General features: G+C 44.2%; 1 protein-coding gene across 2 annotated transcripts in view; it reads left to right on the plus strand.

The window, feature by feature from the left end:
* SHROOM3 (shroom family member 3) overlaps nucleotides 1–25,104 on the plus strand; it is a 433,148-nt gene that overhangs the window by 397,609 nt on the left and 10,435 nt on the right. For both annotated transcript variants that reach the window (XM_086961784.1, XM_086961785.1), the window contains exon 9: nucleotides 20,606–20,878. In XM_086961784.1, coding sequence (XP_086817910.1) covers nucleotides 20,606–20,878 — 273 coding nt within the window. The remainder of the gene's footprint in view (nucleotides 1–20,605; nucleotides 20,879–25,104) is intronic.

Here is a 25,104-nt window from a genome sequence, read left to right on the forward strand (position 1 = left end):
AGAATACAAAAAAATCACTGTAATAGTAATTAGGAGGTGGTTGCAGCAATCCAAATTGATCTACAGCAACCATAAGTGATTACAGTAGCAAACTTGACAGCTAAAAACAGGTTGAAAGATTTTACACAGCATTCTATTCAAGTATCATCTCATGGTTGTCCCAGGATTTCAAAATATGGACAAACGTCCACTGTGGTCCTCATAAGATTGGGGGCTAATCTAGCTCTGTTGCATAGGAGGAACACGCATGCCAGACTTTTTCAGTTTCAATTTAAAATAAGCATCTGAAAAGAATGTGAACGGGGAATTGTTTAAAGGATAATATTTAACCTACAAACTTAAATTTGTAGCAGAATCGAGGAGGTGCTGCAGCACCTACTGAACCCCTACTTCCAACGCCACTGCCCTAGGGAAAGAAATGTAATGAGCTGTGCCACAAAATCCCAAAGAAGGCAGTCTTATCAACCTCGGAGTGCTGTAGAACTGGCAGTTCTGATTATAGAGCTCTGAAACGCCTTCTTCATAAGGGTATGCATCTGTGTTGGATGCCCCAACAGCCAGTGGGAGCAGCAGTGTTGTAGAGGGGAAGAGGTTGAACCCAGAGGGTGGGAGACCTGGCCCTATTGAGGCAGAGGAGAATGAATGTGTCTTCTTGCCACTTCTGTAGAACTGGGACATGTAGAAACAGAAAATGTCTCTTTTCCAACATGGCCAAGCAGCTCTGAGGTGTCCCTGTGCCTTAGCTTTCTGTATGACATCTCTTGACAAATGTCACACCCATTGATGGTGTGTGAGAATCTTCACACGTTCTGGCTGTTCCTATTAGACAGTCTTTCCATCACAGGATGGGCATCTCTCAAAGACAGTAGGCGTGTTGACTCGAGAGATGAGCTGAGGAGAAAAACATCTTCAAAGAAAAATAAGGGAAAAATGCTTTTCCCTAAATGAAGACATGTCGTCCCCCAGAAACAGTAAAACTAGATTGCTCTTCAGTTGTGTGGCTTGATTTAGGAAGAAGCATGCTTCCTGAGTATAGTTCTACATTCATACCACGTTTGATGAAAATCCGTTCAGCGGTTTTTGCTCCGTTTTTTGGCGAATTTTCCTATGGGAGCTAAAATCGGAAAGATTACACTTTTTAATCCCGAACTCCCCACCGCCTTAACTTTCTTCTCCATGAAACTTTGCATGCCAAAACATAGCTGCTTGAGTTGATTGACTGCTTCCGTGCAAATCTATCCTCGGGTCAAAAGATATAAGCCTGGCCTTGTATCAGGCTTAATTTGTAGTTGCCAAATTTCATGCAGATTAATTGAACAACACAAAAGTTATTTGTGAATGAATCTCTAAATGACCTCCCGTTTATTTTTGCCCTCTCCCCACCAACAGATCAGCTCAAAATTTGACATAAAAACCGTAAACTAACCAGACTATGTATCTGACAGTTTTTTGTCGATTCCTCAAGCAGTACCAAATTTATTGGCAGATGCACACTTCTTTCCCCCACTCTTGAACTTCCCATTCCCTCTCAACCCGTTGGTGGGCCTGCATGAAATTAAGTAAAACAAGAGTTGGCTAAATAGCCTAGGTCTCTGCCGAATTTCGAGCAGCTCCATCAGATAGCACTAACGGTATTAGTAAATGAAAAAAAATGTGACCCCCCCTCCCTTTGACTGCATCCACATCAAAACCTGAAAACCCTGTACTAGGTGTAACTTGCGAACTGTCTGCCACATTTGAGGCAGATTAATCAAATACTGCTTAGGTTTTAAGCAACTGAACATTTTATCTTGCCCTCTTCTAACGTTACCCTCTTATTGATGGATTAGTGCAAAACGTGACATTAATCAAAATCCAAAGCTTCCAAGCTTCTGTTAGCATTTGTGCAGATTCCTCATACAGAGCGAGTATTATTAGCAAATGTACACCGTTCCCCCAGCTCAATTTAACTTGCCCCCAGTGCCTGTGGTAGATCAGCACAAACTTAAAAAATACTTAAAGAAGGTTAAGCATGCTAAGTCACTGCCGAATCTTGTGCAGATCAATTTAACTTTGCCACCCTCCATATTCAATCTTCGTGAAACCTAACATACCTGCACTGGGTATCACTTACTCACATGCTTCCTGTAAAAAACTGGATTATAATTTTGGGTTGGTGACTACCCACATCAAGCAATAATCGCAATCCTTGTTCTAACTTCCTCCTGGGGGAGAAATAAAAGGGCCATCCGAGTGTACCTCTTCACGTCTACCTTTTGTTTCCAATTGCTTTTTTTTTCTTTTTTTTACACCCAACAATAATCAACCCTTCATTTTGTATTGCTTTTGTTTGAAAGAACATTTACTGGTCAATGTGTGAAAGCTCCTTACACCCTGGAATCATAGCTATCAGCTTGCCTTGCATCGAGACTTTTGAAAGTTTGTAGACTTCAATCTAGTTTAAATTTTAAAAAGAACATCTGTTTTCTCCATGCTCATAAAAAGAATGTATTAACTCTCACCAAAAATCCTCAATGGGGATTTGTTAATTACTTATCCGCCAAAGACCGGATATACAAAGTTATTATTTCGTGATTTTTTTTTCTTTTAGAAATATCATGGCTCTTAGATCAGCTGTGTTCTGTTTGTTAACGAAAAGCATGCACAGTTTGCCGCTTCAAACACTGTATACAGCCTCCCGCGATGCTCAGATAAGTCTGTTTCTGTTGGAGGGCAGAGTCTTCATACAGTCAGGCCTGCAGCAACTCAGGCAGTAGTAGTTGTTTATTCAAATTAGGCCCTAGTCCAAGCCAGAGATCCCTTGGATGCTGTCGGATCTCCATCCTCCCTCCCACAGTGGTCCTGGCAGGCTAGCACCAGGACACAGAGCCCAGCCTTCCAAGCATCATCACCATCCCACAGCACCCGCTCTCAACATTTCACAGCGTGTCCACTCAGTTCAGGCACACATGCCTTGCCGACAGACGGCACTTTTTAATATTAACCAAATGGGGTATATTACGTAACTAGTTTTGAAAAAAATTAAGTAAACAGAATTTAGTAGGATCATGTGTAAGAACTTACGGGGTGGCCCTTGGCGTTGACTCATTTGTGCGGTGAATTATGCAGTACATGGGATGACGAGGAGCGCATCTGGGACTCAACATCTATTTTTGCAAGTTCACTAGAATCGCTCTTTAAAAGGTGTGTAACTGTGCCCTTGGTGTCTGTCTCTGTCTCTCACTCTTTGTTTCTGTCTGTGTGTCTGTCTGTATCTCTGCCTGTGTGTCTCTGTGTCTGTGTGTCTCTGTCTGCGTGTCTCTGTGTGTCTGTCTCTGTTTCTGTGTCTCTATGTCTCTTTCTGTGTATTTTTGTCTGTGTCTCTGTCTGGGGGTCTCTATGTCTCTGTGTGTGTCTGTCTATGTGTCTCTGTCTGTGTGTCTGTGTATCTCTGTCTGTGTGTCTCTGTCAGCATCCCGTTAGGCACATGATTACTCACAAACTTTCTCTGGGGGGGGAGGGGGCACATTTACAGGGTGGTTTGTGGCCATGGATGGCAACGGTGGGGGCGGGGTCAAGGGGGGGTCGGGGCTAGAGAAAAAAAAACTTGTGATCAAGAGGTTGAACACAAGCCCCTGCAGTGGAGCATTAGTCCACTGAGCCACCACACCCAGCATACACACGTCTGTCATCTGTTTGTCTGTGTGTCTCTGTCTGTCTGTGTGTCTCTGTCTGTCTGCCACTCTCTCTCTCTCTCTCTCTCTCTCTCTCTGTCTGTCTGTCTCTCTCTGTCTGTGTGTCTCTCTCTGTGTCTCTGTCTCTGTGTCTCTGTCTGTCTGTATGTGTGTGTCTGTGTGTCTCTGTCTGTGTGTCTCTGTCTGTGTGTCTGTCTGTCTGTGTGTCTCTGTCTGTGTGTCTCTGTATGTGTCACTGTATCTCTGTGTCTCTGTGTACCTCTGTCTGTCTGTCTGTGTGTCTCTGCCTGTGTGTCTGTCTGTGTGCCTCTATGTGTTTGTCTGTGTCTCTGCCTGTGTGTCTCTGTCTGTGTGTATGTGTGTCTCACTTTGTGTCTGTCTGTGTGTCTCTGTCCGTGTGTCTCTGTCCGCGTGTCTCTGTCTGTGTCTCTCTGCGTATGTCTCTCACTGTGTGTGTCAGTGTTTTTCACTCTGTGTGTGTCTCTGTCTGTGTGTCTCTGTCTTTGTGTCAGTCTCTGACCTATTAGTCTTGCATTATTTAGCATTGCCAATAACTCAAACTTGAATAATGCAAGACCTGTTGCATTGTAAATGCTTGTTAAAGATGTTATCCATCACACACTCTGTACTACAATGATAGGAAAATGTACACCTTTCAGTCATAGCTGTCTGAGATTTGTCACAAAACACACCCTATTTTCGAAAATGCGCTAAAACACAATCTCCTGTTGAAATGCAGGAGAAACAAGTGTATGCATCAAAAAGTGTTGCAAAAACACACTCTACTATTATTGGAAGGTTTTTTATAAGATCCTACCTGGTAATTATTCCATTCAGCTACCATCTATCTATTCGTACATCCAGTCAGGCAAATAAGCTACAGAAAAGGTCATGCTTTTGATGTAGCAATGAATTTCTTCCTCTGGAACAGTTCATGAGTTCATGCTGTGAGTTGTATGTATTGTTCAGCAAAGCAGAGAAGCAGTTCCTTTAAAGCAGTAGTCCTGCATAGTGGCAGTCCCTGTAGTAGCACTGCAGTCCTTCTTCCTGACAGGTCCAAAAGTGTACTGAAGTGGTAGTGTCTGAGGGCTTTCTTTTTTACCCAATTGTGCCTTTGAAGTGGGGAGACGCTTCTGGTGGCATGCCTTTGATGTGTAAAGATGCCCTGCCTTCCCTGCCCTGGCTCCAGACTACCTACCAGGTGTTGGGGCGGGGCCGGTACTACTGACTGGCAGCTGGGGAAGAGGAAAAGTACACATCTAAAGTTTAAAGTGCGCATGTCACTTTGGCCGGCTGTCTTGCGACAGACAGCCTGACATATACACTTAAACCTCTCCACCCGTGCTGTCTTAGACAGCTGGATGGAGAGCAGGCACAGGCCTCCAGGGCCTGTAGGAGCGCTGAGCCAGCCCGCTCCAAGTAATCCTGGTGCGGCTTTTATGCTGATTAACAGTATGAGAGCACCTTCTGTATTAGTTATGGGAGGTGGCTCAGAATTCATTGAATCGCTGACCCCGAGCTGGTCACCTGGCATTGCTCCTTGACTTGGCTCTGTCCGACTTTCCCAGGGATTTTATCCCTTTATCAGATTCTCTACCTCTGTGTCCTTCCTGGCCTGGGCCTGCCAAGATTCCATTATTGCTCTCTGTGCAGCCTTCGCTGCATCCGTGTAAAATCATGATGTCCACAGTCATGGTGGGGCAGACGTTTGTAGGCCTCGTCTTCCGCTTGCTGTGGTTTGCTGTTTACAAAAGCTTGGAGTGCGTACGTGCGTGCCAGAACCACACTGTTCCTTAAGGTAAGTTTCAAAGAAAGAGCCTATGTGTATGTACTGTCGGCACTTGCGTATTGTTGCACAGGGACCTGTGAGAGTAGATATGAATGTTAACCACATGGCTGCTGGGCGTTTCCCCCCCCCCTGTGCTGGAAAATGCCATTTTAGTGGCACCATGACGAGCTCAGCTCGTCATCAGCATCGTAAGGGTTAAGCAGCACATTACCCGACCTGAGAGAGGTAGGTAAACTTGTTTTATGGCAATTCACAGTGACCCCGGGCATCTGGGCGGAAATAGCTTCAAATGCTAAACATGATCCACTATGCCACAGCTGGCATTGACTTACTTAGCTTGTTATTGGCCTGTTTCCAGTGTCACCTGTTTCCCTACGGTTTTGGAGCATGTGTTTGTATGAGTGCAGAGGGTTCTTTCTATAAGAGTTGTCTCGTAAAGAGTTCTATCCGTGACTTTCCCAATCATGCAGATTTTTTCAGTTGTGAATGAACATTCATTTATGTGGCTCGTTTGGTGTAGACGAGTCGTCTTTCTATTCATTTGGAAATGCAATTAAAGAGGTTTAATTGCCACTGTTTAAATAAATGTGTAACTTTATTTTTATTTCTAACAAGTTTGTGTGTGTGTGTGTGTGAGAGAGACAGCCACTTCTCTTTGATTCCTGGGATAGCTTGACTCTTCAGTGCGAATCTACCTTACCAGCTTGAAGGACGTGAATGTCTCATCAAGCGAAAGGACGTAGGTAAACCTCTATTAAACGTGATAGTTTATAAACATGATCTTAAAGACATTCCTGCCTCCCACCTTGATGCAATGCCGTTAGTGAACTAAGGGACAGATCAGTTGTCATGGCCACTGCACATTTATATCATATATGAAACAACCTTATTTCCCACTAAATAAACATAAGAAGTTTTTTTAATAGCGCACACCCTGAACTTGTGTATTTCAAGGTGATCTCATTTGTGATAATGAAAAAAGGAGACTAGAAGAAATAAAAATTGCCTAGGATCACACAATTTGGTGAAGGTAGAAAGCCAGCATTGAGCTCATATTTTCTGTTTTCACATTGCGCAGTTAGGACCTTGGAATGTGGTGGCTCGCTTACGCACTTGTTTCTTGCTCATATGAGGAGTGTTATCCCTCACCACTTTCAAAAGGATGTATGATGGTACGACGCGGGCTATTGGAGAAGTGTGGCTCAATGATTAGAGCGGCAGACCCTGATGCAGAGGTCTTGCCCGGGACCAGGGTTCAATTCCCCGCCTCGGCGGGTCTTGGGCTCAAAATTCCATGGACCTGATAATTCTCGCCTCAGTGCCTATTCCAATCATGGAGTCCCACTCTGCAACTCTGGGCAATAGCTTGCTTAATCTCCACAACGGCCCCCACAATGCTACGGATGCCTGGCCTCCACCTTGGGGGTGCCCAGGAGTGGACGCCTCACAGGGAAAGCCAGGATGGGTTCCACAGCGGTATTCGTACAAGCGCCTTGAGACCCTTGCGGGTGAGTAGTGCGCTATACAAGTATCAATTTTTTTTTACATTTTTACCACGCGTACCGTTACAACGCATGTTACCACGACTTGCGCTGTAGGGTGCGGACTTAGGAATAGTTTAATTTACTATTCCAACACCAGTCCCCGTGGATAGTAGGGAAGGTGTTGGAATAGTAAATTAACTATTCCTTGTCCTTGAGCGCCCTCCAGCGCAAGTTGTGGTTACGACTTGCGTTGTAAGAGATGCGTCGTAATGGTAGCGCGGGGTACATCCGCGCCGTAAAGGATGTTCCCCCTTTCAAAAGTCAGCAGCCGCCACTGCAGACTGTATATGTAATTGTCTACAGTTTTCACATATGCGTGTTTTCGTTTTGTACATTTACTACGTGTGTGCTGAAAACAGCCATAAATTAGTGGCTTCGATAGGCTTTCTTCATTTCTCGGGTTCTGTTCATCATCTTCTTCCTGCTCCCTGGGTACACATTTTAAACTGACTGCAGTGGCCGATAGAATATGCCTTTTGTAAGTCTTTGCTGCAAGTTAGAGGAAGCGTCATATCAGAGGGGTACCTGAGACGCATACAACCATGACTGAAACAGTGTCTGTTGTTTTGCTAAAAAATCCTTATCAAGGGAAGGATTAGGATTGCCTACATGCCAACATTTTAGAAGAGAAAAGTGGAACATTTCTAAAAATATTTTTTTAAAAAGCAATCAGGAAAATCTATTCTCCCCCATTGACTTCTATTCGGGCCTGAACTCACTAACATATATGAGCTTTGCAAGTCTACTGCTGCAGGACTGGATATTAGAAACGCAAATGTACCTTTTTAGGTTGGGCATAGGCAGCACATGCGCTGCTCTGCGGCATGCTGTATTAGAGTATGGAATAGAAGCCCACCCACTCTCCGCCCACATTTGTTATTGGCTTGTGTCATTGTCCTTCGTAAAGTCCGGCTACTGATTCATTAACAGGCTTGCTAGTTCCTTCTTAGTACCATCTTGTCTTCATTTATAACCTCCCATGAGGATTGGCCCTTTTACTTCAGTTGTTATACGGTATGTCTTTTTTAGTCTGTGAGCACTATTTCCTTTAATGAGTTTCTCCTACTGCAAGCACTACATTCTTTTCTGCAGCATTCTGTGCGCCATGCGTGCCTTAATTTTCCGAGCAGCCTGGGCAATGGTGGCCCCTTCTTTGAGTAGGTGTCAAGTATACAAGAGTTTGAGCTATTGGCATTGTAAATGACAATGCCTTTATTTATGTGCTAATTAGCAAAACATCAATAAAAGGCATTGTCTTTTACAAAACTCTCGCAAATGTGAGACCTATAGCGTTGCAAATGCTGGCTATTCTTACCTGTCAGAAGCTCAGAGAAAGGGCTATGGCAGGCAGAGTGGGTGTGAAGCAAGTGTTGTGCACTGGCCTGCAGTAGCAGATTACTGGCAGTGCATACACCAAGGTACACAATACCTGACCTGTCAGCTGACGCCTACAGAGGAATCGGGGTTTTGCATGCAGGAATCGGGAGGCGCGAGACCAAACTTGAAATCGACAGTTCCGCCTGAACTGGGAAGGTTGGCATGTATGTTTGGGGCTGGTACTTGGTCAGTCTGTTTTTTGATCTGTAAATGTAATAGTTTGAAAATGAGCGATGACGTTCTTGCTTTCCAACTGCCGGCCTCTCTTCTTGTTTTCACTTAAACCCTTGTTCTTTAAACACTGTATCTATCTAAAAATTGTTTCTCTGTCGTAAATATATGCTGACAATAAACTGAGCATTAATTTAAGACTTCATTTGACAAATTCTGCTTCTGGCTGTTGCACCTTTACCTCGTATTCATCAGTGCGTGCTGCCCTATGGTTTATGCGTTTCAACTCCGTATAATTGAAGTCCCGACTATAGAACAACTATAAATCCAATTTCAATATTTTGCGGCATGACGGCTATAAATTCACATGTGTGGTCTAGGCCTGCCATCTAGTGGTAACGTCCGGAATGTCTCCACATGTTTCGTCTGATCTGTGCGCGTCCACAGAAGCACTGCCAATAGACAGATTGTTAGGGTGTCAAGAGAAGCCCCACAATCTTACTTGATTCAACTTAATTCCCAGATTTGTCGGGGATTTCAAGTGAGGAAATCAGCTGCACGGTATTTTCCGGCTCCCACTTTGGGAAACTGAGCCATGCTCGTGGCGAGAAACCGGAGCTTTGGATGACCACTTGAGTCCCAGTTAATAGTCAATTATGGAGTGCGTTGTTTTTGGCCATTTTGATTTCTTTCTCAGACGTGGAGGAGACAACTTTCAAGTTTTGGTATAAGAGCTCTTAGAAGATGACAAATCCAGGTGACACCTAGATTACGTTCACTGTCATCAGATGACGATGGGGACCTAACCAAAAGAACAGTCAGGAAGGTACTGTGTTGTACGAGAGGATTTAGGTGCATATTACCAAGCAATAGCAATAATTATCGCTATTGCTTGGTTAGAGGCAAAAATTTATCGCCGACCCGCTGCGATTTTTATCGTAGATAAACCTTGATATTACCAAGGTTTATCGCAAATGCGATAAAAATCGTCCGCAATGCATGAATATCGCTGAAAAGTCAGCGATATTCATGCATTACCGAGCTAATGCTCTTAGCCATGTTATCCACCTCCCATTGGATAACATGGCTAAGAACTGCTCAGGGCAGGTGTTAGCTTTTGGAGATATTAGCGCGAATATCTCCAAAAGTTGGTAATAGGAGATAGCGATGTTAGCGACTGTTTCCAGTCGCTAACATCTTGGCACGCCCACTTTGCATGTCATTAGTGATAAATTGCAAACATGCAAAGTGGGGCCCAAGATGGCCGCTATCTCCTACTAGCTGTCGCTAACTGGTGTTAGCGACAGCTAGGTAATAGGGAGATAATTTTATCTCCGCTTTCTTGGCTTTTAAAGCCGAAAAAGCGGAAATAAACCCCCTTGATAATATGCCCCTTAGCATTTCTTATCCTACACACTCACAATTTCGGTCTGTTAAGAAATACTAAATTGCCTTTTTATATGTACAAACAAGCACATGCATCAAAAGAAAACCCCGTCGCAAACGGGCAGATTTTAAGAATCTGACTCTTTGCGACCGATATTTTTGCATTTGGGATGCATGCACCCTGAAATTGCATGCACAATTTGCGCGGACCTATTGGTACTTGCAAATTGTGCATGCAATTTCCCATTCATTCCTATGGGCCTGTAGGCCCATAGGAATTAATCGGAAGCCATTCCTTATTTGCGACTCGCAATTTGTGAGTCGCAAATAAGGAATGTGAAGGAATCGCTATTTTTACAGTGATTCCTACATGCATAGGCGTTTGCGAGTCCTTAATTGTGATTCTTTAATTATCGCAATTAAGGACTCACAAAATCCTACCTTGATGCATGTGCCAGAAAGGCTGATAAATAATCGCAAAATGCGATATCGACAGAGTAGAAATTACATTTTGCAATTCCCTAAATAGGAAATCGCAATTAGGGATTTCCTTTTTGCGATTTCCTAAGCACATGGTAAAAGCATTTCCTTAACACCTTGCCTGCTGCCCCGATTTCCCCCCCCGGTGCTGGACATTCCATAACTGGGTGTGGTCGTGATGGAACCATTCCGTCATCAGCACAGCTCAACCGTGACTGATGACGGAATGGTTCCGTCACAAGCATCGAAGGGGCTAAAGGCAAAATGGACATTTAGGAAATGCTATTACCATCGACTCCAATTTGATGGTAACTATGTCCAATTTTAAAAAATTCACCTAAAATGCATTTGTTAGAGTGCTAGGTAGCATGCACATGCTCCTAAGGCATTTGTGCGCTTTACATGCGCACAACTTTTTTTCATGGGCCTTTAATCCTATTGGAAAGAATGGTTTAACATTTCCTAAATAGCCATTTTCTAATAGCGATTCCTAGTCTGTAGGAATCGCTATTAGGAAATCGCTACTTTAATGCATTCCATTTTGCATTTCATAAATAGGGATTTCTTAGGATTCGCTATTTAGGAAATGCTAAATCAGAACTTCGTACATATGGCCCTTAATTCTGCCTGCTATGTTTACTTGACTGCTGCACAGCCTATATTATTTAATGCAATAATTAAGTGTTAGTGGAATTATGGGAGAAGAGTATGATTGTGGCAATTGACAATTTTCAGCCCATCAGCCTTTTCTAAGGTGTTCCACGGAAAACCAATCTGGAAACAATCTAAGTCGAGAATTGGTCTCATAAGGACACACACGGCTTTCACAAAGGCTTGCCAGCTGTACACCTGTGTTTCATCTTGTACTTATTTATCAAAAGGAATGCAATGTCATGAAACTGAAAATTCTTCCAGATCCTAAAAGTGTGGGATTCTGGGTTCCGCATTGCTCGGCAAACTAAATTTTGATCCTCTTCTAGCCAGGCTGATTAAGATGTCGCTTTAGGGCAACCCCTTACAAGTGCTGCTTGTATTGGGGATAACTGACCCAGGAAAGCTCAGTCGCCCGTGCTACTAAATGGGGTTGCATGTTGGCACCACGTCTTTTCAGAGAATTTACTTTTCAATATGGGAGCTGATTTTGCTTGCATAGCAAATTCTCTACTCTTGCTTTTGCTCTGTGCAGACAAACGGGTCTTAATAACCCTAAAGGTGACATACCCTGTCAGTTCCATCTTATTTGCTTTGACAGAGATTTACAATGAACTTCACAAAATCCAAAATAATAGCTGTGACTAGCAAAATATGAAATTGAAACCTTGTATAAAAAATTATGGAATTGGAATTAGTTACTTAGATGCAACTGAATGTATCTGTGTTTGAGAAAAGGGTCTTTCCCCGATTACTGGTGTTTGTGCATATAAATCTAAGATAAGTGGTGACAGAAGGCTATAAGGCGACTTCTATCTCGGCTTGTTTCGTTGATCCGAGCATTACTGTGGAGTATTCCCGAGGTTTTTAACACCATCGCTGCTGCAGCAATTCTCCTCATATGCTGACTCTTATGCTTTCCCATTGTTCATGACAAGCTCAGCTCGTCATCAGCACAGCTCAACCGTGCCTCATGACGAGCTGAGCTCGTCATGAGCAGCGAAGGGGTTAAAGGGTATTACATTCTTTGGACCCATAGTTATGAGGACCTCTTGACTTTCTGGTCCGCAGTGGGTTTCCTTGTTTCTGCGGAGAAAGCCAAAAGCTGATATCCTCAGTTCCACCCAGCATTCCTTGCTGCCCTCAGAGAGGTTGTACAAAAGGGGGTGGTGATGGACGAGCATCTGAATCAATCAAACACTCACACTCAGTCAAAAGATCTGGGTTTAATCCATCACCGTTCTTTAGCCCACTCTGCCACCCCAGTTCAGACATGGCTATATGCAAATCAGTCTGACCCTGTGCCTCATGGGAACAGTCCAGCCCGAACTGCCAAGCCATGTCTTCCCTGGACCGGAAACAAGCTTCCGAGGACCGGTTTCTGGCATTCCAGCCGTCTTCAGTCCGGCTTGCTTGAATCCAGGCCCCAGGGGTATTCAGAAAGTTCAGGATTACATGGAATCCTGTGTTGACGTTCCAAATTTCAGGTTGTTAAGCGATTATAACTTCTATTTGGAGTTCACAAACAACCCTGACACTGATCATCTGGTGTATAATTTTAATAGTTTAAACTTTCGCAGAGTTCAAAGGACCCTACTCACAAGGCCAGTCATACTCTTGATGGAGTATTCACTAACAACCATGACCTGAGTTTGGTTAGGATTTTGCCAATAGTATGGTCTGACTACAAGGCCATTTTTCTCTCACTTAATGTTCCCCCCAACAAGGGCCCAGCCACAAGTTTATCCAGAACCTTCAACTGTCGTCCATGGAAAAACCTTAATTTTGATGAGTTAAATGATATTCTTTCCAATTCAAACCCAGTCTCAGACAACAACCTGGAAAGGGCTATGTTAGACGGGCCGGGAGGGCCGGCCGAGGACAAGGGGAGAGGTCTCCGGGGAGAGCCGTCTCCAGCGATCGTACAGACAAGTAACTTCCCCCCCACAGACGTACACCACACAAAGATAAGGTTTAACGTTCTTTATAAGCAATCTTTAAGTACGGTAGGATGGTACAAGGAGGTCTGGACTCAGGGGTCCCCTCGAATTTTAGTCTCTTGGATGGGAAGGGGGTAGCGGGACAGTCTTGTTACCAATCTGGTAGATGTGATGATACGATGGATAGCTCACAATCCTCGAGCTCGGCGTTCTAGATGGTCGGGCCGCGGCGGAGCCAGCAGGTCCCGAGATGATCGAAGGTGACGACGGTCCGCGGCGGTGCCAGCAGGTCCCGGTGAAGATGGTAGTTACAACGGTCCGCGGCAGTGCCAGCAGGTCCCGACGAGGTTGAAGGATTCAGAAGGTTGCGGCAGCGCCAGCAGGCAGGACAATCGTTCGCAAGGCAGGACTACGGCAGCGCCAGTAGTCCGTCAGGGATGAGTTCGTTGCGGTGTCTCTCGACTCCAGGATACAACTGCCTTCCTGCTCTGGAGCTGCCCCAGTTATAGGTCTGGCGCCCTTTGATGTCCGGACCCTCGCACTTGGAGGTCGGGAGGTCCGGGATGAGGGAGTCCAGACACCCAGCAGGGGGGTGGAGCCAGCGCCCGGGGGAGCTGGGTGCGATCGGCACCTGGCGGGGGAGAGCCATCAACACTTCTTTCTCCCATTGACCTGTCAACTGGGCCGTTCATCTCCTGGGTGGATGGTGGTGCCGGGATGTCGGGGCCTGGCCAGGCCCAGGGTTAGGGTCGATCTGAGGCCACGCGGCCTCGTGGTGCAGTGTCCAAGATGGCGGCCGGGCCGGCCGAGGGAGCTGGAAGGGATTCGACCACATGACACAGAGATGTCCGGGGGCAGGAGTCCCGCCTGGGACGGGTTGCGGGTTGCTTCTGTGGGTAACATCGGGAGGACCGGGGCTCGGGCCCTGTCATGCGGGGAGGAGGCAAGCCCCTCACGTGGCCTGTCCAACAGGCTACAGTGAACTACACCCATTGGTTAGAATCGGCAGCTCTCAGACTGGTGCCAGAAAAACTCACAATAGGTGTTGGACTTGGCCCTGTTTGGCTAAAGTTCCTAAAACCTTTTGCCTTCCTCCTAGACCTTTTTCGGACATTATGTTGCCGACTTAGATGCTTTGGGCACTTTGTCACTGCTGATCATTGTCAAAGTTTAAGTGCTCTCTGTATAAAGTGTTATGGTAATTGGTTGTCCATAGTTGGTTTGTTTGCCTTACTAGTGAAGTCCCTAGTAAAGTGCACTATGTGTGCCAGGGCTGGTAATGCAAATGCTACCAGTGGGCCTGCAGCACTAATTGTGCCACCCACACAAGTAGACCTAAGAAAAGATCTGAGGCCTGCCACTGCAGTGCCTGCACACAGTTTAACTGCCTTGTTGTCCTGGCAAGGGCACCCACTTGCCAGGCCATACCTTCCCTTTTTATGCACATCAGACACCGCTATAGTAGGCCCAAGGTACCCCCCTGGGCAGTGTGCAGTGTATGTGAAATATAGGACATGTACTGAGGTGTGTACCATGTCCTGACACTGAAAAAGTGCCAAATTTGTTTTTCACTGTTGCAAGGCCATCTTGCCCATAGGACAGAATGGGGAATGCTGTGTCCCATGTTTCCAGCATATCTTCCCATAGGCATAAGATAGAGAGATGGAGTTTAGTGTGCCTGAACTCCGAATTTAATAACATCTTTTTGTGAAGATGTTTTTTTAATTTTTTGTTTAGAAACCACGCTTTTAGAAGTGGCTGGTTTCTTGTCTTAAATCATCCTGTTTGCCTCCGCCTGGTTGTATATTGCCAGCCCAGGTGTGGATGTGACAGGGTCTAGGAAGTGTCCTGACCCCAGGGAGGACTAGGTGAGAGAACAACAGGTTGGCCTGCGTTTGATGTGGGGGGAGGAGTAGCCCCCTGGATGTGAAGAGGGCTGTGTTGTTGCCACCAGAGGATGGCTCCACCTCCTGCTGAGCGTCTGGGCCCAGACCCGGACCATCAAAGGAGGAGGGCGTGCACTGGCAGGAAGACACCCAGTTCTGGTTGGACCAAGGTCAGAGCCCCTGAACATAAAGACTTTAAAGGCATTTAGGGGTATAAATGTAAGAGCTGAAACCCCTGAACTCAAGACTGAAATGTCTCAGCTACACTGTGTGCGTGTGCTATTTGCATGCCTGAGACTGCTGTGTGGTCCGTGGTACCGTTTACGAGGTGCCCCGTGATCGCATTGCCCCCTCAGCTTGAAACATCGTCCACGCTGCTGTATTGCTGTTTGTGGCCTGAGCCGTCATCGTAACTGAGGCTGTGAGTAAGGATCACCCCCGGCGGTCCGAGCCGCAACATGCTACAGGCTTAATTGAAACTAAGGACTGTGTCTCAGCAACCCTGTGTGTGTGTGCTCTTTCCATGCCTTAGACTGGCGTGTGGTCCGTGGTACTGTTTACGAGGTGCCCTGCTATTGCATTGCCCCCGCAGCGTGAAACATCGCCCACGCTGCTGTATTACTGTTTGTAACCCGAGCCGTCATCGTAACTGAGGCTGTGAGCAAAGATCTCCGCTGCCAGCCCGAGCCGCAACGTGCTAAAGGATTTCTTGAAGCTATGTTCTTTGAAAGGAATCTGCCCAAGATCATCAACAAAGGAGAAGGCATCGTCGTAACCCGTCTTGCTACAGCGTCGCCTAGCAACAGAGCTGCAAAGTGATCGGGACGTCCGATGGGCGGAGAGAGAGAGCGAGGCAGCGCATTCCCCCAGGTAAGGCTTGGACTCCGGTCGTGAACCGCAAGCGTGTGTGGCATGGGGAGGCATGCAGGAGGAGTACAAGAGTGCTCTGAGCCCTCTCCTGCTGCACTGTGTTAGACGCGCTGAGTGGCCCGTACCTGCCCGGTAGTACCGGGCCGCCCCTGTAATCTTACGACCGTTGTCTCTGCTGTTGGGGCCTAGTGGTGCCCGAGTTCACCGCGCAGATTGGCTTACCGCATTATTCTTGCATTACAAGCTGCCTGGTTTTTGCATTACGAACCACATTATTCTTGCATCCCGAACTGCCTGATTTTTGCATTATGAACCGCATTATTCTTGCATTACGAACGACCTTATTTTTGCATTACGAACCACATTATTATTGCATTAGGAACTGCCTGATTCTTGCATTACAAACCGCATTTTTATTGGATTAGGAACTGCCTGATTCTTGCATTACGAATCACATAATTCTTGCATTACGAACTGCCTGATTCTTGCATTAAGGACTGTCTTATTACTACATTACGAACAGCATTACAAACTGCATAGCATTGCATTAGTACTGCATTAGAGATCGTGAATTGCTCATACCGCAAGAACCTACAAGGGATTGCTGGCCTAATAACCGGCCAAATGAATTATTACGAATACTCATATGTTGGATTTCTATCATTTGGTCTCATCGTATTCCTTTTCAGAAAAATACCGCTATTTTTATGAAACCTCTGTGTTATCTATTTGTGGTGTTATCACTATGTTCCTGGGAGTGTGGTTGCAAATACTTTACACATTGCCTTGTAGATAAGCCTGGCTGCTCGTGCCAAGCCACCAAGGGTTGAGCAGTGGTTATCAAAGGGTGTGTCCCTCCTTACCTTGACTAGAAGCAAGGGTCTCTATTTGGACTAAGGTACCTACCTCAGCCAACTAGAGGCCCCCAGTTCTAACAATAGGGTACATAACATGGTGATTTGTACAGTATATTATACAGTGTTAAACATTCTTCCAGAAAGATCCCAGGTAGTGACACACAATTGCATACTTTATGAGTATTTACAGGTATGTTCCAAATTATCACATGTGTTGTAACGTATAAAGTTACAATAGTTAAGAAACAGGGGGAGAGGGAAGATAAACAAAGCTAGGTCGGCCTCCAGTTACATGTATCAAAAAATCAGGAACCCTTGGTAGTGGGTTCAGAGACCTAGTTTGTATGTTATGGTTACTGCATAAGTTATGTCAGTGCTTACCAAAAAAGAAAGAAAAATTTCTTTCTAGAGTCCCCTCACTCACCGGGGTTTCCCCACGGTGACATGCTTCATCATTGGCGCCATCCCAGTTCTCTACGAAAAGGGGCGTGCTGCGACTAGCGAACTACGCAGGAGCACTTTATTTGTGAAAGTCTATGTGTGGTGTAAAGTGTTGTGGTGGTGGAGTGGGTGTGTGATTTAAAAATACCGTGCTAGTGGGCCTCAACAATTTATTCTGCTCCTAGTTTGGTATATTAAAATGGGGTGATACTGCTATTTAACCTTGAATTGGGTCAAATCAGTGTTCTTTGGTCAACATGTTTCAAGCTCCACAAGCTTTTCATCAGGACCATACAGGGTCCAGCCCTGTATAAACCACTCCTATATTTTAATAAATAGGATTAATTCGATATTTTTCTATGCGCTGTTAATTTAAAACATGCGTGTTATACATACGGTTTATACTTTAATGATGTTTATGTATTTGGTGCTTAATTGCACTTCATGGTCTCAGGCGGGGGCGGGATCACCTCGTGGAAGCATTGTTCCGTATCGGTGAAGCCGCTTGGTATTACCTATTCGTTCCCCTCCCGACCGCATATTTTTGATACATGTAACGTATAAAGTTACAACACTTGTAAGACTCTGGTTCTTCTCCACTGGTGATTCATTCCCCTTGGATTATTAGCTCATCGATACTGGAAGCTGAATGAATCTCTACTTCTTTCTCCCTTATATTGATTGGGAGATTAATTGAATCAACTCCACCAAATCAGGGACCCCCTCAGACCTGTGCCCCCCTCAGGTCCTATACAAGATCTCCAGATCAGTAGCTGGGCCGCACATGGATCTACTAAATGAGATACTGACCACAGGACAGTTCCTGGCTATTCGGAAAAAAGCCTTTAGTCTACCTTTGGTGAAAAAACCTTCATTGGACCCAAATAATGTAAGAAATTACAGGCCTATATCGTGCCTCCCCTTTCCGGCGAAGATATTACAGAAAGATGGGAATGAAGAAATTGTATCCTCTCTAGAAGCTAACCAGCTTCTCGACGCCTCACAGAATGGTTTCAGAGCAAACCACTGTACCGAATTGGTTCTGGTATGAGCCTCTGAAGAATTGTAAATGGTAGTGGACATGGGCGGAAAGGCTGCATTGATTTTACTAGATCTATCTGCCACCTTTGATACAGTCCACCACTTACTCCTCCTGAAATGGCTTCAGTTGTTGGGCTTTGACAATCCAGCACTGGCCTCGCTGAGGTCATTCCTATTGATAGACAACAGACAGTGGAGCTAGGAGATTTAATCTCTGACCCCTTCTTCCTCCACTGTGGGATGCCTCAGGGGTTCTCCCATAGCCCAACACTTTTCAATATCTGTGTTACTCCTCTGATAAAGCTCATTCGCAGTTATGGCTTTCTCAGTTTTCTATGCCGATGACACACAAATTGTGGTGTCTATATCATCTGATTTTGAAAAGGAGGCAGATTTGTGATGCTGTATGTCCCACATTGTTAAGTGGATGCAAAGAAACTGTGTGAAGTTGAACTCAGATAAAGCTGAGGTCTTGCTTTTTAAGGAAATCACTACTCCTTTTGGAACATGTTAGTGTGGCCATATGATCCTAGCCCCCTTCCTACTCATGCTCAAAAAGTCAGAAATCTGGGAGTCATCTTCAATACCAAACGGTGCTTCTCAGAGAAAATTAACCAAATCACCTTGTCGTGCTTTTTTTTGCTCAAGACGTTAAAGAAAATGTTCCCGTTCATTCCTCTGGAACTACAAAAAACAGTGATGTTGGTACTCGCCATCTCAAGGATAGATTAATGAAATGCCTTGCATCAAGGCACGCATAAGCAATTGGTGAAAATCTTCAATCCCTACAAAATGAGGCACACAGATTGCTTCTGAAAGTCCTCAAATTTGCCCCTATCTCTCAAGGGTTGCAGGAGTAAAACTGGCTTTCAATAAGGAACAGCATCAAGTTTAAGGCACTGTGTCTGGTCCATGAGGCTCTGCACTGGACCGGACCAGAATATTTTTAGAAAATCTTCTCCTGGTACTCTCCTAATCCGATCCTTAGAACTAGTTCAGACATATTGTTCCCAGAATAAACAAAGCTAGATAGGGTGGTAGGACCTTCTCCTCCGGTTCTAGAAAAACTCTGGAACTCTTTGCCTCTAACTTTGAGATCCCAATCGAACTTGCTGCAATTTAGGAAGCAGCTAAAAATACGGCTCTTCGCTGAATCACTCAGGTGAGCCTAGTGATAAGCGCTCTCTTTACTGACTTTCTGGTGACAAACTGCCAGCGCTAAGACACCCCTTGGGTAATTGTGCCCTCTGTAAAACAAATTTACATTACATAATGTAAGTGATTGCTACCACCCAGAGTGCTATAATTCTATTATGGAAATTACCTTAGCCTATACCTATGGAAAACATACATTTTCGCATACTAGCAACATCCTTTATTATGAGGACCTGTGGAAGGTTTTACTGATTTATACCTGTCGTTGAGTCCTCTACTCCAACACAATGCTTGTTTATTTGTTCTTCATCCCTGTTGTTTAATTGCATGTGGGTTAGATGTTCACTGTGTTCAGTAAATTTATCATTTCAATGACTATTCTTAATTTGATTAGATTATTTTCCTTATGGTCTTTAATAGTTTATTATAATAATCGTACATTTAAATGTGTTTATGTGAACTGAATAACATTTTATGTCCTAAAAATGATAGGCTGGGGAAGATGAATTATGTAATTCTAAACAAGGAGGTTACGTTCCGAACGGGATACTACACAAACCTAGCTTCAAACTGGAGGCATTGGGGCCCATGGTTACCCATGAGCCACCATAGGTAATCTAGAAAACAGATTTCAAATGAAATAATCCGACAGTGGCTTCTTGTTAATTACTACCTGTGTGGTCAGAGAGGTATTGTGAAAACAGAAGGTGACTGTATTATGTTATTAAAGATTAGCAGCAGTGTCAGGTGAATGCAAGTATCACAACCCAGGACATTAAAAGGAAATTATCAACAGTGCATATGTAGTCCTTTCAGCTCACGGGTATATTATGTGGGAATTGTTGATGGACATTTTGCTTCATCTTAGCACTGTAAATATTATCTGTTGTGCTTCTTCGCCTTTCTTTAATGATGATCTCTGATTGATAGAGGGTAATATCATAATATGAAAGCTTAAATCTCGAACTGTGCTGCTATCGATTCCACAGTATCAACTACCAGCATATTGTCAAGTTGGGTAGATGCTTTTTTAAGCAAGGTGAGACTTTTTACCTTGATGATATGGTGGAGCCGATAAATGTGCAGGCCGATAGGCCAGACCTCGCTAATGTGGCATACAGCCTTTAAGAGGACATGTTTCAAGAGTCACTTCTATTAAATGTTTTACAGTGTATTGTGTAGTCTTCTGTATTTGGAAAGTGGCAGATGAGGGAACAACATGAATAAGAAGGAGTTATAGTACATAATGAGCACAGTGTGTTGTAAACCAACGTGATCAGCCTGATGCGCTGCCTTGAGACCCAAGTTGTTGTTAACAGGTAGACCATGTTTGTCTCTTGCAGAATGAGCTCATCGGCAGCCTGAGCCATAAGTTGGATATTTTACATAAAGCCAAGGAGAGCTTGATGGCTGATATCAAACTCAACAATGCTCTGGGAGAGGATGTTGAGACCCTGATCAAGGGGCTCTGCAAACCGAACGAGTTTGACAAGTACAAGATGTTCATCGGAGATCTGGACAAAGTGGTGAACCTCCTTCTCTCTCTTTCCGGGCGCCTGGCGAGAATTGAGAATGTGCTCAATAATTTGGCTGAAGATGCAACAGCTGATGAGAAGGTATGTGTATTGACATTGGCATATGTTAGCCACAGTCAGGTAATCTCATATCTTTGTTGTAAACACGTTCGTCTGATCTTTCAAAACTGACCTATACCTTCTCTTAAATAATAAAGGGAAACATAGCCCTTCCAGAGTCGTGGTGCGCACTGGATGAGCTACTTCATAGAGATTGTACTCGGGTGTTTCCCAGATCTATGAGGGACCCATGTGAAAGATCCTGTTTGTAATCGATCCTCAAGGGGTTCTCTGTATTGTAGATTAACGGAAACCTTCTTGGGGAATTAATACTGTGCTGATGAACTTGGGTCCTTCTGACTCTGGGGGTTGTAATAACTGCTAAAGGAAATCTGCCCAAAAACCATTTCAAAATCTTAAAATATTTGTTAACAAAAGAAGAATCTATCTCGAGTCACTGAAATGGATGGCAAGGTGATGCCCTTGAACCAAAATGAGCATTCGCTGTACAAGCAGAGGAAAGAAGACATACATTTATAGGTTTTTATATACAGGACTTCAGTGGAGAACATGTGATGAGAAAGGAACAAAGGAGTTACATAGGCGAAGGATTCAGAATTCATGGTAAAGTATGTAGAGGGCCGTCCAACAGATAAATGTAAACTCTTATCACTGAGCAAATTCATCAGAGATGTATTGTGCCAATAGCTAAGCGTGGTCGCAGTGCTTTACACATCATAGACGGGCACAACATAAAGTTATGGTTCAGATGACCAGAAAGATGGCTGCATCACTTAGTTACTCTGGCGTAAATTGTAAACATCTTAAATCACTGAAAGGGAACATTAACATCACTTATGTTGCCTTCAGCATACGTTATTGAATATGAAAATTCAAGGAACAAGTATAATATACCGTAGGAATTTAGGGGCACCTGTTCATGGTTCAAATGGGGGTAGATAGTAGCTAAGTATAGCAGCCAATCACAAAGCTATGTAGGGTAAATAAAGAACTTCTCAACTGAGAACTTGATTAAAGCACCATTTAAAGTGAGGGTTAAAGACAGGGGAGTGATTCGAAAAAATAAGTACCATCCCCACTTGAAAGAGCTATACCTCGTAAAGTGACCTGTGGGAGTGAAGCTCCCCTCGAGGATTGTGTGTTTTAAAGTGGGGGCAATGGATGTATTTTACAAGATTTGAGCCAAAAAATAAGGCTTTTTTGAGGGGCACTCATAGTAATCCATAACGTAAGGGTCTATATATTGAGTGCCTTTCCCAGAGGTTTCGAGTGTTTCTATCTAAGACAAAAATGCTACAGAACAATGTTTCTACAACAAAATGTCCCCGAGGAATTTGCTACAACTACCTACTGGTTTGCAATTTGGTTTAGACCTATTTACTCAGTGCTAAAGCTATCTTCCCTCATTTGTATCTGGCACTTCCTCTCTCCGTTCATAAATGGACCAATCAGAATTTAGTGAAGCGCCATAATCATGCCACCGCACTTCCATCACAGGATGGTAATAAGGTCCTCTACTTTCATCATATTTACTACCTAAAAGAGGCCATCCAGTGTACAGTAAAACAGCCGTTTTCTTTTCCGAGTTGCATTTCGCTGACAAGCACCAAAAATAGGCCTACTCAAACGTTGCTTTGTTTCATGTCTTTAGCCTGGGCTTTTAGATGTACGGTGACATCATTCTCCAAGGAGCCATTTTTATTCAAGCTGAGTATCTCTTCCATTTAGTAGGGCAAGGCTAATACTTCTATTGGCATTGTGTGGAGAAGGGAGCTAAGAAATAAGTTAAATAGGATGAAATGACAACATTGTCTCCCTTTTAGTCTCCCAGTGCACGTCCTAAGGTTCCTTGCTGCACAAGCCTCACTTTGAAACCATATGACCACTGTGCTGTAGACATCTTGCAGCTACTGTGTATGAATAGCATGACATACGTGGTCAATTCTCCCTCCCTCACAGACCCAAGAAAAGAAAGTAATTTCTACAGCTGACCATGTGAGGCTGGGCCTCTTCTTACACACTGACCACAGTTGTAGCCAATAGTAAATAGAGAAGGGGCGAGTGAATGAAAACAAGAGGAAGATGAAGTGAGCGAGGGGACGCAAAAATAAAGGCAGAGAAAAAGACTGGATAGAATGGTGATAGAAAGGGAAGGGCATGCAGGACAGGACGACAGAGAGTGCTCAAGTTTCCCTGTCCCATGTGAATAAGTTGCACTTCAAGTCCAGGTAATTTCTTTGCATTCTGGGATTTGAAGTTCTGAACATCCAATTATAAATTGCGAACTTTAAATCCAAGAATGTAAAGATAAGCCATGAACTGGATAAGGTACTCACAACTGACCTGGAATCATGGGAGCACTGGAGATAGTCACAGAAAATAAGCATCAGAAAAAAGGTAGAGGAAAAGATATGATAATGAGATTGAGATACCATTCTTTAACAAGTACAAATACCTCTTCATATTTGGGCACTAAAATAAGCTGCATAGCTTGTGGGAGTCCCTGGAACTAAGAAAGACCCATCACAAATAATTGTTTACAACAGATTCCTCATCTGGCAAACAGCCAGAGAGCAGGCTCCTGAGGGCTTTACATTGGAATCACAGCTTTCCACCTGGATCCCCTTTAGCAATGTAAATACAGTAGAGCTAAGACTTGGCCTCAAAAGGCCAGACTAGATGTTGGGTGACTTCTCACCCCGTGGTGCTAAATGCTAATAGCATCTAAACATTGTTCTGGTATTTCTACTTAAAAGAGAAAATTAAGAGATATGGATTAATGGACAGAGCTGCCAACTTCGGAGCTGGGGAACCTGGCTCCAGCAATTGTGTCTAAAAGAAGAAACAAGCATTTGCAATGCATCGGTCTCGCCTTTGGGACCTTATATGTTTTTAGCTATGCAGCACATTAGCCTTGGTGCTGAAACATCTACTATTCTTTAATATGGAGGGAAAGTAAGCACCAAACTGCGTGACACGCTCGGTATGGGAAAACATGTAGAGAAATATTGCCTTTCAGCGGGTAATGGTATAGTCCAAAGCTCGGTTTTTAATTTAAAAGCAGGGCCTTCGGTGGTCATATCACTGAAAATACAAGATTTGAAAAAAATATTATTGTCTATTTGTGCTTTGGGGATAAGCCTGTCTGCTTGTGCCAAGCTACCAAGGGAGTGAGCAGGGGTTATCTAAAGTGTGTATCCCCCTTACCCTTAGTAGAAGCAAGGTCCCTACTTGGACAAAGGTACCTACCTCGTCCAACTAGAGATCCCCAGTTCTAACAGTGAGTGCTTAAACATGAACTGAGAAACACTCCTGCCTGATGGCAATGCTATCAGTAAACTAACATGCAAGTCAGTGATCATGTGCATGCTATATGTGGGCTCAATTCTTATTACACATGGAGCAAACGTTTAGCCTATTTGATCAAACAAAAAAGGTTTTGTACAGCAGAAATGCTGTACTCACATATTTAAAGGTGCACTTATGTGAGAATGAAAAACAAAGTAACTGTAAAATAAAATATTTGCCAATGACCACACAATTTGAGATCGGCTCAAAGGTCAAGTAAATGACAGGTTGAGTATGCTAGATGTCCCCTCGCTTCCTTCCACAAAATAAAGTTCACGCTCATAAGAAATGCTTCACCAACACTGCCCATACTGCTGGCACACTTGAAGGGCATGAATAACCCCCACCCCTGTGGGCACTGTGCATAAAGAAAAAAGCACTGGGCAACTAAATGAGAAAATAAGCTTACTCTGATGAACAGATAACAGTGTCGAATGCAAAACAGTAGAGGGCAAAAACAGTGATGTGTGATCTGTAGTCCCACACTGCAGAAGATATGCCTTTTGGGGTAAGGGTGAGCGAGAAAGAGAGAGAGACACCACACAGCAAAGCAAATAGGCGTGGCTAGCATTGAGTCTACACTAATGTTTTCAAAAAGCCTGCAGCAGTGAGAGAATGGTTTACTTTCTGTAAATAATGAACCCAAGAAAAAAACATTTAGTTTGTAATGATCCAGTGTACTTTTGAGATGCAAAATAGACCCTCGTGCCCTGCTGTGGCAAAACTCCAGGGCAGTTGGATTGGTACACCAAAAAGTCAATAGCATTAGGTACAACAAAAATACTTAGCGAGGCGGAGTCAAGGACCACTATTTATACTGTTAACCCCTTCGCTGCGGGGTGTTTTCTCCCCGCTGTGCGGGGGGAGGGAGCTGCGTGCGGCACCGATGTGCTTGTAAC

Source organism: Lissotriton vulgaris, chromosome 3_1 (genome assembly GCF_964263255.1).
Source record: "Lissotriton vulgaris chromosome 3_1, aLisVul1.2, whole genome shotgun sequence".
NCBI classification, from domain to species: Eukaryota; Metazoa; Chordata; class Amphibia; order Caudata; family Salamandridae; genus Lissotriton; species Lissotriton vulgaris.